Source organism: Elephantulus edwardii, unplaced genomic scaffold (assembly GCF_000299155.1).
Source record: "Elephantulus edwardii isolate Elephantulus edwardi_28Jun2011 unplaced genomic scaffold, EleEdw1.0 scaffold00153, whole genome shotgun sequence".
NCBI lineage: Eukaryota > Metazoa > Chordata > Mammalia > Macroscelidea > Macroscelididae > Elephantulus > Elephantulus edwardii.
This window is the reverse complement of record NW_006399903.1, coordinates 2,979,150-2,994,353: the sequence shown is the minus strand read 5'-3', so window position 1 is coordinate 2,994,353 and position 15,204 is coordinate 2,979,150. Positions and strand designations below refer to the sequence as shown.

The 15,204-nt window shown below is 48.2% G+C and overlaps 1 protein-coding gene across 1 annotated transcript in view; it reads right to left on the bottom strand.

Moving 5' to 3' along the window:
- Positions 1 to 15,204, bottom strand: part of TRIO (trio Rho guanine nucleotide exchange factor) — a 404,313-nt gene that overhangs the window by 26,045 nt on the left and 363,064 nt on the right. Inside the window, exons 39-47 of the mRNA XM_006895017.1 lie at positions 14,170 to 14,318; positions 12,159 to 12,225; positions 10,910 to 11,013; positions 7,526 to 7,595; positions 4,445 to 4,534; positions 3,548 to 3,640; positions 2,341 to 2,391; positions 2,084 to 2,161; positions 386 to 577 (exon numbers count right to left, since the gene is read on the bottom strand). Coding sequence (XP_006895079.1) covers positions 386 to 577; positions 2,084 to 2,161; positions 2,341 to 2,391; positions 3,548 to 3,640; positions 4,445 to 4,534; positions 7,526 to 7,595; positions 10,910 to 11,013; positions 12,159 to 12,225; positions 14,170 to 14,318 — 894 coding nt within the window. The remainder of the gene's footprint in view (positions 1 to 385; positions 578 to 2,083; positions 2,162 to 2,340; positions 2,392 to 3,547; positions 3,641 to 4,444; positions 4,535 to 7,525; positions 7,596 to 10,909; positions 11,014 to 12,158; positions 12,226 to 14,169; positions 14,319 to 15,204) is intronic.

The following is a 15,204-nucleotide window of genomic DNA, read 5'->3' as shown; positions in this document are numbered from 1 at the left end:
TCACTAGGCTACCAGAGCTTGTTAAGAGAGAATTCTTAAAGACCAACATAACGTGTTCTACAGCTCTATGTGTTATCACAAGGGAAATAAGTGATCTGACAATTAAAATCATGTGTGGGTGAAGCTGCACATGTAAGAGAAAGCAGAGGTTTATGGTAAAGGAGTGACTGTGCCCAAAATGGGGTGGCTGCTGTAGGACAGAAAGCCGTGAGGAAGCCCCAGGGACCGCAAGCCCGGCGTGCACACCCGACACGTGCAGGGGACGGTGACAGGAACAGCCAAGGCTTGTGCTTGGGTAGGTGTGACGGGTCGGCACCCGCCATGTGCGACTCTGCAGATCGCTGGCGCGAGGCCACATGTGCTCACTCGTGGGTCCCTGCGTTACCTTGATGCTGTTCTTAAACAGGAATCCCGGCATGGAGAAGCCCTTTTTCTTATCGAGGGGTTCACTGAAGATGACGATCTGCTCGAAGAGGAACACCCGCCTCTCCTTGCAGCGAGGCAGCAGGCCTGTGTCCTGGTCGGTCACCAAGAAGGTGTCCTGCAGCAGAAGCTTGCCCTGGGCAACGATTTTACCCTGTGAGGAGGGAGGAGAGGAGGACAGGCTTCAGGGGGCGGAAGCTCGGTGCTTTCAGACTGCCTCCCACGGAACCACACTCCGCTTGCTTCCAGGAACTTAGCAAACTCAAATCCTTGTTGCCGACTCGGAACTAACTCATGGCTGACCCTACAATGGGATTTCAGAGGCTGTAAATCACAGGCAGGTGATCTGAACGGCAGTGCAACTCCTTACTCACCAGGTCACCAGAGCTCAAACAAACAAAAGGCCTCCTTTCTTAATAAGTTCTTAGACCAAACAATCACCTAAATACAGGTGTGCCTCCTTTCATGGCACTTTGCAGACACCCTGGTTTTCTTCTTTAAAACAATCTGTGGGTTTGTGGTAGTGCCACACTGAACATGTCGACTGGGGCCAGTGTGAAAACTTCCTACCTCTGTGTCACCGGTTGGTAATTCTCGCAACATCTCCAACTCAATCCTAACGCTAATGCACACCTAACTAGCCTACAGTATGCTGTTGAGTACCATCGAGTTAGAACCACCCACAGCTGGCCCTCTAGTGGGTTTTCAGAGGATGTTAATCTTCTCCTGCGGAGCAGCTGGTGGATTTGAACTGAGTGCCTTTGATACTGCAGTGCCATTTCTTACCACTAGGCCACCAGAGCTCCCAGGCTACAGTGTACTGTTAACCTAATTTTTATATGGACTGAGGAATCAAAACCATTCTGTGATGGCTTTACTTTGACATCTGCGTTACTATGGGGGTCTGGAGCTGAAACGCCAATATCCCAGAGGTGTACCTGTAATATTCCTGCCATCCTTCAAATAAACCACTGGCCTCCCTGACAATTTGAGTCCCCAGACCAGCCGCATCAGCACCACCTAGTGGGAGCTAGCTAGAAATGCACAAGAGATTGGTGCAACCCTCCTGCTGCTTCCACTTGTGTGGACATGGGAGAAGCAGAAAGCAGACCACTAGAATGCAGGACTTGACCTTCCAAGCAACAGCGAGCAAGAAAAGCAGACTCTTGGCATCCCAGGTAGCTCTGACGATCTTTAAGGGACAGAGCAGGTACTCTGCAATGTGAGCGGCTTGGTAACACATACAGTTTGTTAGCCTAATGCATACAAGCTTGCAAGACTAATCATCAACACAGTGTCCCTCCCTCACAGTCAGGATCTCAGGGGATACAGTCTCGGGGCTCCCTGTTTGTCACCAACAAGGCTTCAAGCATCAGGGGAAGACACTTGGCTCCTCTGACAGTCAAGGGACCCAAGATGCTAACAGAATCCTGTCTGTTTCTGCGGTTGAGCCCCTGAGCTCTGAAGCAGGGGCAGTTCCCTAAGAGCAAATCTAATGAAAAGGAGTTCAGAGAGCACATCAACCAGGTGAGGTGAAGTGAGAGAACCCATGAAAAAAGATGAGCTTTCTCTCTGCAGGGAGAGATGACCCAAGACGAAAGGAGGTAACCGGGGCAGGGGGGACCCGAGGAGCATTTTCCCGGAACAGTCTCTGCATTACATCGAATCCTTGCAGCCGGCCCACGTTCATCATGTCGTTGCACCGCTTGGGGACGATGCACATCACTTCCACGGCTCTCTGTTGGGGGAGAAAGCAGAGTCAGTTCCTGACGACCCTGGAACAACGCCTGGTGCTCCCTACCCCCCTGCCTTCACTGCCTGCTTGGGAGGACCCTCCCTCACAGGGAATGCCTCCAGGCCTCTGACGCCCAGGGAGCCATGCGGGAGACCCGGGCGGGGCAGCAGGGGGTGCCTCACCTCGAGTTCTGATGTGTCCAGGCTGGCTTTTTTGGAGTACTTGAGGAAGTCCTGCCGGGGGGAGAAGAGAGAAAGGGTGGCTGCAGTGGTGCGAACAGCCCCCACGAGCCTTCCTCATCACTCTGGGGGCACACTTTGTGCTGAGCACGCCAGCTCGGATGACTACGCTTTCAAGAATGAACAAAAACACCCCACCCCTCTCTGGCGGTTCAAATCCACCAGTGGTTCCTCTGCAGCCAGCCAGCCAGCCAATCTCTTCCTGTTCTGTTTACAGCCTCAGAAACCCACTGGGGTGTCAGCTATGAAACAGCTCCAAATCAATGCCAATGAGTTGAGTTTGTGTGGCTTTCAAGCTGCTGTACAATAAGGCTGGACTACACCTGTCTATCTTGGAAGGAGGAGTGGCATCCACTTCCATAATAGCTTGCCTCTGGAAACCCTATGAACCTGGAGAGAGGATGAAAGGTACCCAAGCGTTGAGGACTCTCCTTCATAGGGTCGCTATGAGTCGCCTGCAACTTGACGGCACTTAACAACAACACCTGTGTATATGGGCCACAGTTCTCAACTTGAGCCTGGACAGGCTTTTATCTGACTTTGTTGTTGTTGTGAGCTGTTGAGTTGGAACCAACGGCTAATCCTCCAGCAGGTTTTCAGAGACAGTTAAACGTACAGGAGGAAACTGCCCATCCTTCTCCTGCAGAGCAGTTGGTGGATTCAAACCATGTGCCTTTGGGATTGCAGTGCAGCTTCTTACCACTTGGCCACCGGAATACATTTATAAACAGTCGCCTTTCAGCATGGAAAAATAGAATTTTTGCCTTGAGTGTGTTAGAGAATTTAAACAAACTGGGAGCTAAACCAACAAAAAGGTCAAGGCAGGGATTCAACCTTTATATTTTATGAAAGACTCCAAGAAGATTAAAAAAATATTTAAGGTCAAAAGAGGGGGAGAAATTATCCCAAAGAAAATAATTAGTATGCACAGGTAGAGAGGGGGGAAAAAATTACCTATTGTAAGAGAAAAATTGAGAAGCAGTGTAAAAGGTTTTATATTAACACACATACAAATTTACTCATAAATATTTAAAAATTAAAATGACGCTGTGCTGTAGTTTTAACAACATCTCCACTCTCCCTGCCAAGCCCGGGTCTCCTCCTCAAGCTGCACCTTCCTGCAAACACACCCTGTCCCACACTGACTCACCTTCAGTAACAGCTGATACTTCATGATTCTCTGGACTGGTTTTATTAACAGATCTGTGAGCTGCAACCTATGGCCGAGGCGTTGTTTTAAGTCCTGTGGTTTTAAAGGAGGGGGAAAAGAAAAGAAGAAAAAAAAAAGATGTTGGGGTTTTTTTTTTTACAAAGGGGAATTTTCAGTCTGTGTGCTTGCCAGCAAGGCTAACAACAGCACTGCTAGGAAAGGTGCCACTCGGTGCCAGAGCCCAGAGCCTACCGGTGGGAGTGGACTGCGGAGCACTGCCCAGCTTTACCTGGGAACCTTCTGAGGCCTTTTTCAAAGTGGTAGTTGAATGTACTTGGGGCGGTGGGAGGGGTGCAGGGGGATTGTGTACCAGGGAGGGAGTCTTTCTTTTACTTTTGAAAGAGGAGCGAACTGGGGGGGCTGGGGGGAGAGGGCTGGGTGGGTAGAGAAGTGCAGCAATGAATGAATGGAAATCCAAATTATCTGTAAATGTTCATTAAAATTATTAAAAAAAATTAAAAAGAAACCCAACACACCAAAGTGGTAGTTGATGCTTATGAAAAGACCTTTTTCAACTGCTTCCTCTTCTGTCTAATTACAGACCGATATTTTATTTAAACCTCAGAAGAAATGGGCAGTTTAGGACAAGGATTACTCTGATAAAGCCAGGTGCTTGTCATTTAAAACTGAGCACACTGCTTATTGTACCAATGGCCCAGCCTTCTGAATGCCAGAGGTGCAGCCGTGGCTGGAATTCACTCTCATGGCTCAGAGTTCCAGGAAGAAATGGAATCCCAGAATCGCTGGTGCGGAGACTGACATCGAGGACTGCCTGAACAGCTGGGAGGCAAATGCAAGAAGAGATTGAGAAGTGGGTAGGTCTGTCCAGAGACTTACCTCAAAGAAGGTATCGATGTATTCTGAGACAATGTGCTCAGACTTTGGTTTATTTTGACAATAAACTATGTACATGTGCAACCTTCTCTCCTAGGAATGAAAGAGGAAAACAGATGGGTTAAAACAATCACAGACCTGACGGGATCCAAGTTAGCCTGTCAAGGAGACGTCTTCCTACAGCAGAACTGCACGTCCACGGTATGCAGTGTGGTGGTCCCCAAGGTTGCTCCCACAGCTGGGCCAGTGCCTCACAGAAAAGCCCAGAGGCAGCCAGATGACACACTTCTGAACAGTACGGAAAGGACGATCCTTCCAAACCCTCATACAGTCCTGGGGAGTCTGGCTCTTCTCAGTAAGGAGTAACAACAAAAGATCAGACGCACCAAGCCCCATTTGTGTTCAGGAGATTCTTGGAGACCACCATGGTTTTCAAGAAATGGACTGTCAGGCTGTCTGTTAAGGCATCTTCGCTGAGTGTGAACCATAACCCTGTGGTTTACATGTGAGTGCTGCTTTATCTGTGCCACCCAGTGACCGCAAGACAGCAGACAGTGGGCCATCTCTAAGTCCAGCCGATGCTCTCAGGGCCATCTGCAGACTTCTGAGGACCCTCCAGGAGACCTGGCGCCACAGGGGTTAAAGCGTTCAATGCTAACCAAAAACCATTCGCTTGAATTTATCCGCTGGTCCCGGGAAACTCAACCTCGGTAAACATTCGCAGCCTCCCAGCCGGGGAGGATGCTGAGGCCGCTCTGACTTGGAATCAACACTTAGATGGTGGTTTTGGGGTTTGGTTTGGGGCTTCTCAGAGCTCTTCCAAAGAGCCCAGGTGGTGCAGTCTATTACGCTGCTGGGCTGCTAATCCAAAGGCTGGCAGCTCATCTGCAGATCTGAGATAAAAATGGGCAGTCTCCACCCGTAGATTCAAAGCCTCAGAGACCTGACTGGGCGTCTAGGGATGGTCACTATGAGGCGACTCAACTGACCAGCAGTCAAAGCCCTTCCCAAGGGCTCATGAGGTCAAAAAGGTGCCTCCGACAGACTGAGCGACTCTGTGCCCTTCTCACTCAAGTACATGCCCAGGATGGATGGAACTGTGGGTAGGGAAGTGAGAGACCATCCTTCACCAGCACAAACGCCCCGTGACACAGCCAGCTTCACTGGAGAACATCCCTGATGAAGTCATCCAAGTTACTCATGTCATGAAATCTCAGCCAATGAGCTTGCGTCTTTAACATCCTTGGGTCTCAGTGAGAAATCCCGATACCCCTTCACCTGGGGCCAGTCACCATCTCTGGGGAAGGCGCTTGTGCACTGAGACAACAGCTTTATCCACAGGTTGACGGTCAGGCCCATGTGGGTCTCTAGGTGTTGTTTTTGGGGACGTGCATTAAGGAAATCTGTTCCCTCAAGATTAAATAACTTTGCAGACCTTGCTAATCATATACAATTCCAGCTTTGAGGCAGAGAGTGAAAATGTTGGAAAATGTGCATCAGCCTCTATGAACCTGGCATCTCCTGTTTCTAAATACCATTCTGATGGGCAGGACGGGGAGTTTCTGATATTGTGTAATGAGATGTGTCTATGTCAGGAGGGGCTGCCAGAGTCAGGAGATGAAGATTTCCTCCTGAAGGGACAGGATCATGTCCAAGGGCCTGGGGCGGCATCACAGGTAGAGTATCTCTTAACTCTTTCTCATTGTTGTCCGATCAGAAGGGACTCATTGGTGAACACAGATTTCTGGAGGCCATCAACTGCAGGAGAGGAGAGTGTCCATCACTCTCCTGTGGAGTCACTGATGGATCCGCACATCAGAGAGACACCACCTTCGGGTTGGTTGTGTGACTCCCTATGGATTACGCGGCCAGAGATCTCGATGCTGTCCTGTTAACTTGTTTGCTGCAGCATGACAGGGAGAAAGGGGGCTCTGTTGGCATCGGAATGGAGCAGGAGCTGTAACAAACCAGCTGTCTCCTGGGGGGCTTGGGCATTAAAGTGATGAGCAGAAATCCAAAATTTCTTCCACTATTTAAAAAAAAATTGTTATGTTCTGTCGCCTGCGACCCATAGCGACCCTATGTACAATAGCCCTGAAGCCTACCTGCCCTGAGCCAATCTCACGAACTTTGACATACCAACCCTCACTGTCCCAGTTACTGTATCAATCCATCTCATCCGGGGTCTTCCTCTCCTGCACCATCCTTAGATCTGATGTCCTTCACCGAGGACATGTATTTTTTAAAAATTTACAGTGATTAAAAAAAAACAACCCACAACTCTACTATAGAGTTACTTTAGAGATCTTACTTTAGAGATGCACACACATGTGGCTATTATGATAGAATGGCTACTCGACTCACAGCACATCTGCCCAGGACACCTGCCAGCACAGACACCCCAACCTTCCAGCTTCAGCTCATGGACAACCTACGTGGGTATCAGCTGAAGAACTACCTGGGGCCCGGGGATCAGGAGGTGTTCACATCAGGAAAGTCAGAGAGGATGTTAGTTCCAATTCACCAACCCAGTGCTGTTTGATTATTCTCAAGCCAGTCATGTTTACCACTACAAGGGTTGCTGTTATATGCCATTGACTATGGTGCACAGTGACCTTATGAACAATAGCTCTGAACGTTGTCCTATCCTGAGCCAACCTGTCTCTGACACATCTGACCCCATTGCCACAGTCACTGTGTCAGTCCATCTCATCCCGGTCATTCACTCTTGCACTGTTCCTCCAAGCCTTCCACGCGTGTTCTCCTTCTCCAAAGACTGGTCCCTCCTGGAAGTATGTGAGACAGAGCTTCACAATCTTTGCCTCGAAGGAACAACGTGGCTTCACTCTCTCCAGGATAGACTTGTTTGCTCTCTTGATGGTCCATGATACAGTCAATACTCTTCTCCAGCACCACTACTCAAAGGATTCTTCTGTCATTCTTTGGTATTGTCTGGCTTTCTGATGCACAAGTAAGTAATTGCAAAGACCCTGACTAGTTGCTGTCCTTTAATGTGGCAAACCCGTCACGGAATGAGACACACCTAGACCAGCATGCAAACGGGGCCATGGTGACTGTACTTACGTGCTTCACAAAAAGGGACCCGAGCTTCTCCGGATCTTCAAGGCACTTCTCCAGCTCTCCTAAAAAAAAGCTGCACAGGACAGGGACTCTATTAGAGACAACTCCAGTTGGCCTTCTCATTTTAGATTTAGGTTTACATTTTCAAAATACTCTCTCTTGACACGAGAAATTGAGAAGCACAAAATAAATAATGTGTACAACAAACAATGTACACAGACCATGTTTTGTTAGGACATTGTCTCCTCAGCCTTAACACAAGGAGACAGACACTTAAAAAAGACAGGGTTGAATGAGAACAATCCATTGCTGGCATCCTTCCCTTGGACAAATATTTTCTTCTTATGTTTCTTTCAAGGAAATAAGCACTAATATATTTCAGTGAGTATAGGCAGACCTCAGAGATACCATGGGTTCAAAGCATGTACTGCAATAAAGAAAATGACATCAAGTTTTTGGTTTCTTTTGATGCAGTGACTGCTGCAATGGGCTCTGGTGTCAGGAAGTGTGAGGATGGCACAGGATAGAACAGGGTTCACACCTTTTGTTCACAGGGTCGCGATGAGTCATACTCAATGGCACCCAACACAACAGGGCATGAAAGGGAGCTCTGATGGCCTGGAGGGTAAACAGTCGTGCTGCCAACCCAAAGGCAGGTGGTTTGAATTCACTACCCGCTCCCTGGAAGAAAGATGGGCAATCTCTTCCCGTATGATTGACAGTTTCTGAAAACCCAGAGGGTCAGCTATGAGTTGGTTAAAGGCACACAACAACAACAACAATAGTATAGAAAAAGTCTTTGTCATATCCTTAGTCTATGAAGGGTGGGCGCTGAACAAGTGTGAAATACTGTGAGAATGAGACATACAGACACGAAGGGAGCACATACTGATAGACAAATGGTGATCAACTTGCTTGTCACAAATCTTCAATTTGTAAAAATACCAGTATCTTCCCAGTGCAGCTAACTGCAGCACAAAGAAATGGGGTGGGCCTGCACGGAGCGATGAGAACTGCCTCAGAACAAGCAGTCATTTCTTATTTCAAAAAAAAACCTGTCCATGTTCCTAACTTTCATATTCATGCCATGATGGTTTTGATAAGGGCTTCCAGCTGGGTGATAGTAGAGAGAAATTACTGCTTACATTGCCCATTTCAGCTTTATAATGGATGTTACCTCAAATATTAACAATAAGCTTCTAGTCTATAAATATTCATTCCTATGAAGAGAAAAATTGGATTAATAAAAGAAATGCAGTAATTTAGCAGTGAGGAAACGGCTCTTCTGGGAGCTGTCATTTTAAGGTGTACGGTCACTTCAGTTAGCTTTCACCATGCACATTTATGCCTGGCATTTTATTAACCTGCAAACCAGCAGGCCGACTAATGCCACGCTGTGGTTCCTAGCAGGGGGAATTTTACTACCCCTCACTTTGCCAGAGCTGTGGCAGACAGAAACGTGTTCAGCCCTGCATGGCCCATTGCTAGAGGAGCTTCTGTGTGTACCTGGGGGCCCCTGCTCTCTATTCCTCCCTGTCACAGCCTTAAAACTCAGTCACCAGAGTGGAAGACTACAGAAGAACAACTCGACTTTCCAGTATCGGTTTCGGTGAAGTCTACATTCTATAAATCTGTAAGTTAGAATGCGATTTTGCTCCCTATAGCCTAGTGGCAAGAAGCTGTGCTACAATCCCAAAGGCACGCAGTTTGAGATCACCAGCTGCTCTGTGGGAAAAGGAAGGGCAATCTCCTCCCGTGTGACTAAGTGCCTCTGAAAACCCGCCGGAGGGTCAGCTGTGGGTTGGTTCCGACTCGATGGTACATTGCATCATCATTCATTGATGAGTCTAACACAATTAGACATCATAGGTGGTTGTCACTGTTGCTGTCACTGTTACCATGAGTCGTCTCCACTCCCAATGACTCCATGTGTGTAGGGCAGATCTGCTTTATAGGGGTCCCAACCCTGTGACCCTGAAGTACATCTCCTGGCCTCTGGGTGGGTTCAGACAGCTAACCTTCTGGCTAAGTCGTCAGGCATTTAACTGCCACCCAGGCACCATGACACTACTTAGGTGGCCCTCCAGCTGGTTTTCAGAGGTGGTAAACAACATGAGAGGAGACTGCCCAGCCTTCTCCAGCAGAGCAGCTCGCTGGATTCGAACCACAAGCTTTTAGGACTGCCGCGCAGCTAGGCCACCAGAGCTCCTCAAGACACGGCAGGGGATATGGAAGTAAAGAACATCATTCCTGGGAAGGCGGAGGGTCAGTGAAGGAGAAGACCCTCAATTAGATGGACTGATACAGTGTCTGCAGCAAAGGGCTCAAACGTGCTGAGGGTGATGAAGATGGCGGAGAAGAGGACAGAGTTCAGATCTGCTGTTCATAGGGTTGCTATGAGTAGTACTCAATTCGACAGCACTTAACAATACTGGATTCAAGGGGTTTGGATTTCACCAGGAGAGATAAATACAGAAAAGTACTGCTTGGGATCATGTGGTGTGACAGCACCTCCTATTGGCAGAGTATTCCAGAGTTTAAGCAGCATTCACACAGGCTAATGAGAGGAAAAGGACAGATCAGTCTGGTCTAATGGAGCTGGGAGCATGTGACCGTGTTAAGGAGAAGGAGGGATTCTGGAACATGCTCTAAGCCAGAGAACAGCAAGAGACAGAGGGCTGGGGAGGAGAGGGTGGATCCCACAGAACCGATGGTGCAGCTGGTACGTCCCACTGGGACACCAGTAATCCCAGGAGGTCCAGGTCTGGAAAGGCCCCTCTCTTGATTAGGATGGCTGTTGTTAACTAGGATGGCTATTGTTAACTGAGATACCTGTTACTGATTGAGATGGCTATTAGGTTGAGTCGAGTATGATTCATTAACGACATCATGAACAAAAGGTCTGAACCCTGTTCTATTCTGCGCCATCCTCACACTTCCTGATGGCACGGCGTCTAAATGTAATAATTTTTGTGAATTCAAATCTCTTTCGTATGAGAAAATAAGTAGAAAACAGGTGTGTCTTCAAATTCTTCTAATAGTAGCCAGTGTTGAATTAAAGCGTGGCTGCAATTCTTACATTAAGCAGAAACATTTCTTGAGGCCTAATATGTACACTAACTTGACTGCTCTTCACAAACCCTCTGGGTGATACTGTGACCTGCACCATGTGGACAGAGAATGGGGGTGAAGCCTGTGGCTCCAGGTCAGGGCCAGCCAGGAAGGGGACCGAGCAGGGAGAATCCCTGTGTCCCATGATACGAGAGGCTCTTCCTGACGGCCCGCTGGCTAGGCACCCCCTCCGCTCTGGGCACCTGCAGGGGCCCCGGGAACCAGGGCTGAGGTGAAGGGCGTCGGGTGAGTGCGCCGTGGCACACAGGTACGTACTCTCTGTGCCAGTCGTAAATCTGGTGGATGTTGCCAAACACAATCTTGTCCTTTCCTTTCATGTCGTCAGGGACGCCGTCTTCTTTCATAAGTGCCATGTAGCCCTGCAAGTGGACAGTCACCCGAGCTTCAATCATTGCATGTTTGAACCAGACTATTTATTGCTTAACAGTCAAAAGGACCGAAAAGCCACTCACAGCCTCATAACCAGTTCTGCTGGTTAAAAATATCAACAAAAACTCTACACGGGAAGGGCCCTTAACGGGCCCTTCAAGTACAGCATTACAGCCAACGCTCTCTCCGAACGGCTTAGCACTCACAGATCAGAAATACTCAAAGGGACTGGAGCAGTGCAAATAAATACAAGTGGTTTAATGAAGAAACCCTCTCATCAGCTTGTAAATATTACACACTCTGCCAGGAACATATTACCCCTCTTCTTAGCATTTAATTAAAATAAACAGAAGCTTCTTTTCCCATTTTGGATTATTTACATAGCTTTCTAAATTTAGAATTTCATTTTTTTCTTTTTCAAATGTAGTTTTAACAACGATTGATTAAGTAAGTTGCTCAAATGTGGTTTAAACTTCTATTTAACATCAACAGACATCAGCTTGTACAAACAAAATCCCCTTAACGGTATGAGCCATTTCTTCCAATGGACTGTGCACCTAAAAATGACTGCATTTTTAAGGCTGGAAGAATTAATGATGACATTTCAGATGAGACAAAATGGCTTTGCAAATGCATTGAGCTTATTAATATGCTTGTAGCTTGTACTTAAATCCAAGGGCTGGGTCGGAGAAGGCGCTGATCCAGAACCCAACGTTTTGCTAATCCACCTACGTGGTGGTACGAATTTTGTGTAAACGTGTAAGCAAACAGGCTGGTGTAGCCTCAGGCCTGGATCTCAGCATGGGGACTCAGGACAGATGGAGTCCAGGCCCACGACATTCTGTATTTATCCAAAACGCTCGTTTTTGTGATCAAATCTACTCTATAAAGTCAAGAGTCTGACAGAATACGAATAGTGGATATGATCATTATCACAATTGTAGAAAAAAATTATCACAGAGATGTATTGTGCAAAAAAGTGCGTGTTGACTAAGCATACATGTAGCTAAGATAATAAGCTACTGGTATTTTTCAGAAATGCCATATGGCTCAAAAATGTTTCTGAAGAATGTATCCCATGTTAAAGAGTATCAAATACCACCTGGATGACGGTTAAATCTCTGAGAATACGTACTTCCACCACGTAGCCAAGGTCCCGTACATAGTCACGCTCCGTCTCCACTAATTCTTGCAAAACGTAGCTGGAAAGAGAGAACAAGAGGGTTACATCCAATTTCTTTTTTGCTCTCTTAACAAATCCTCTTGCTCTTTAGATCCTGCCAGGGAAGACCTACAATGTGGCTCTCGGGCAACAGACCAGACTTGCACACGTGGGCTTTCAATTCTCGTGGGTTGACCTCACTTACAGGTGCAGGGGGTGACCAGGAGAGGATGTCAGTGAGCAGACATGCAGGTCTGTTCACAAGAGTGTGATCAGGGGCTTGCTTGGGTCCAATGGACAGACAGCAAAGTGGAGGTCAGGGTTGGCTGTGCCTTAAAGGCGGAACATTAAAAGGGCAGACACTTAAAAATATTAATTTAGTTATCAGTAAGAAGCTGCACTGCAATCCCAAAGCCATATAATTAGAACCCACCAACTGCTCTTTGGGAGAAGGATGGACAATCCCCTCCCGTGTGATTTACCGCCTCTGAAAACTTCTGGAGGGTCAGCTATGGATTTGCATGTTTTTTTTTGTATTTACTTCTCCACCACCACCACCACCACTACCTCCACACTCTGGACACAGAAGCAAGCCTGGGATGTTTGAAGTTTGGGTCTGCTCACATGACTGCTGAGGTTGATGCTGTCAGGCACTGTCAAGTTGACGACTACAATGAATAGACCCCCGAGGACGCCATTGCCAGAGAAATAGTTTTGGGACTCTGGGAGGGGAGAGAGGCGGAGCTTTCCTGATCTCCACACCTTATCTCAGGTACTATGGGGAAGACTAGCCAGGGACCCCCGAGAACCCTGTGAACAATGGCTTTGAACCTGACCCTATCCCGAGTTAACCTGTCTCTGACACACACCTGCCCGCACTGCCACAGTCACTTTGTCAGTTGATCTCATCCAGGGCCTTCCTCTTCTACACTGACCCCTCTACCCTTCCAAGCATGATGTCCTTCTCCAAGGACTAGCCCCTCCTGACAACATGCCCAAAGTATGTGAGACAGAGTTTCAGAATCCTTGCCTCCAAGGAACAATCTTGCCTCTCCAGGATAATATGATTAAGAAATGCTAACTTTTGTAAGGTTCACTCAGTGACCAGGTAAGGACATTCACACATTACCAATTACTTGGTCAGTACAGAGATAGCGCTAGTAGGCTAGAAAAGGCTAGTTGATCATTTCACTTGAAACATCAGGCACTGATGCATGTCTAGCCCTGTGATTGGAAGCCAGTGAGTTATCCTGACTGGCTGACCCCAGCGACAGAGCTGACCTGCCTCCCAGGGTTCTCACAGCTGCACCAGGCCTTTCTCCCTGGGAGATTCTGGGTGGGTCTGAACTGCTGACCTTCCACGCAGCACCTGAGCACGTAAGCACTGTGGATGTCACACTGGGTAAAACCATGTCCCCATCCTCACACAGCCAGCAGACCACCTGTCCCCTGCTCAAAGGTGGACGCAAGTCCTCTGTGTGCTTCCCAGGGCTCACTCTTCACCACCAGCCACGTGCCACCTTAGTACATGTGGAGAGGGGTCCAGGTGGCGGGGGTGGGGTGGGGTCAGGGGAGCTGTATCTAATTTTCTGTCGTCTTTCCCTTTCACTCCGGACACGCACAGAATGCAGAGCAGCTTCTCACCATCAGAAACAGAGATACACTCGCCTCCCATCACGCTTATTTTGAAGTGCAGTATTATATTCAAATGAAGCACTAAAAACAGCAGCTATGGCTTAGTGAGCTGAGGAGGTCTTGAGTGCTACACACACACTCTCTCTTTCTCTCTCTCTCTCACACTCACTCACACACACACACACACACACACACACACACACACACACACACCCCCACACACACCCCCCACCTAAGTTAGAGACCCTGGCTCTCTCTCTGCACAGCATCAGAGGGAGTCGAATCCCAGTCCCGCTCTTGAAGGGGACAAACACTAGAGGGCACATGACGGACAGACCACACGTCTTACTGTCGTCTCTTGAGGGAACTGGACTTCCTTTCTTCCATCTCGTCAATGGGCGAGGAGGAGGAGAGAAGGGAGTTGTCGGAGGGGTTGAAGGAAGGGCTGCTGCTGTCCCCCTGGTCGACGAGGAGCGAGCTGGGACGGTCCTCCAGGGCCTGGAAGACAAGGTGGACATCAGTGCTGCGCTGGTCACCGCCCAACACAGGCCCAAGCAGGCCCAGAACCCCAGGAAACACACGCGCCCGTGAAGTTACAAAGTCTTTAACCTCGTGAGCTTACACGAAACCTGCAGTCAAGCAACAAACATCACAGGAGCTGGATGGGGAATGGAACAAGGCTAAAAAGGACGAAGGACTTTTAGACATTCTGTTCTTTTGTACTAAATAATAACAACAATAATGTTTGCTTAACCTGTGAGATGTGTCTGCTTCTGGACACAGTTTGCAGTTGAAGATCACAGATGTCAAATCCCGTTAATGACTTTTGAGTCAGATTCCTGCCAAATGAAGGGACGGCTTCTCTGGGAGTGTGTGGGCTGCAGGGGGTCAGACCAGCTTCCTGAGCACACAGGCCTTCCCTGTGGGGGGCTACACAGCAGCCTGAGGGGATGGCATTTTAGGTCTGGCTTTCTTTTTTGAGACCCAACCATTTATTCAGAGCTTTTTTGGGGAAGAGCCAAAGTGGTGGGGAAGAGGAGGTCCTACGATTGTGGTCTGGCTGGGATCATGTGCACTTAAAAAACACCAAAAAGGGTCTTTTAATTTAAACACCCTCAGTTTGTTCCCTGACAGCTCTCATGTGTCTGTGTACACGGGTCCCCTACCCACACACATCTCCACCTGGTGCCACGAGAGGCACCATCTATCCTTTCTAAAGGTAGGAGTCATGCTTTACCTGCCACCTAGCCCACACTCTGTCTCCCTCCTGTCATCGCTCCATCACCTTCTCTCCCCCCGATCTCCTTTTTACCTAGTGAGTGAATGCACTGTTGTGATCTTTAGAACTCACCACAAAGTCTGGTGGGTCCTGAACACACTTATG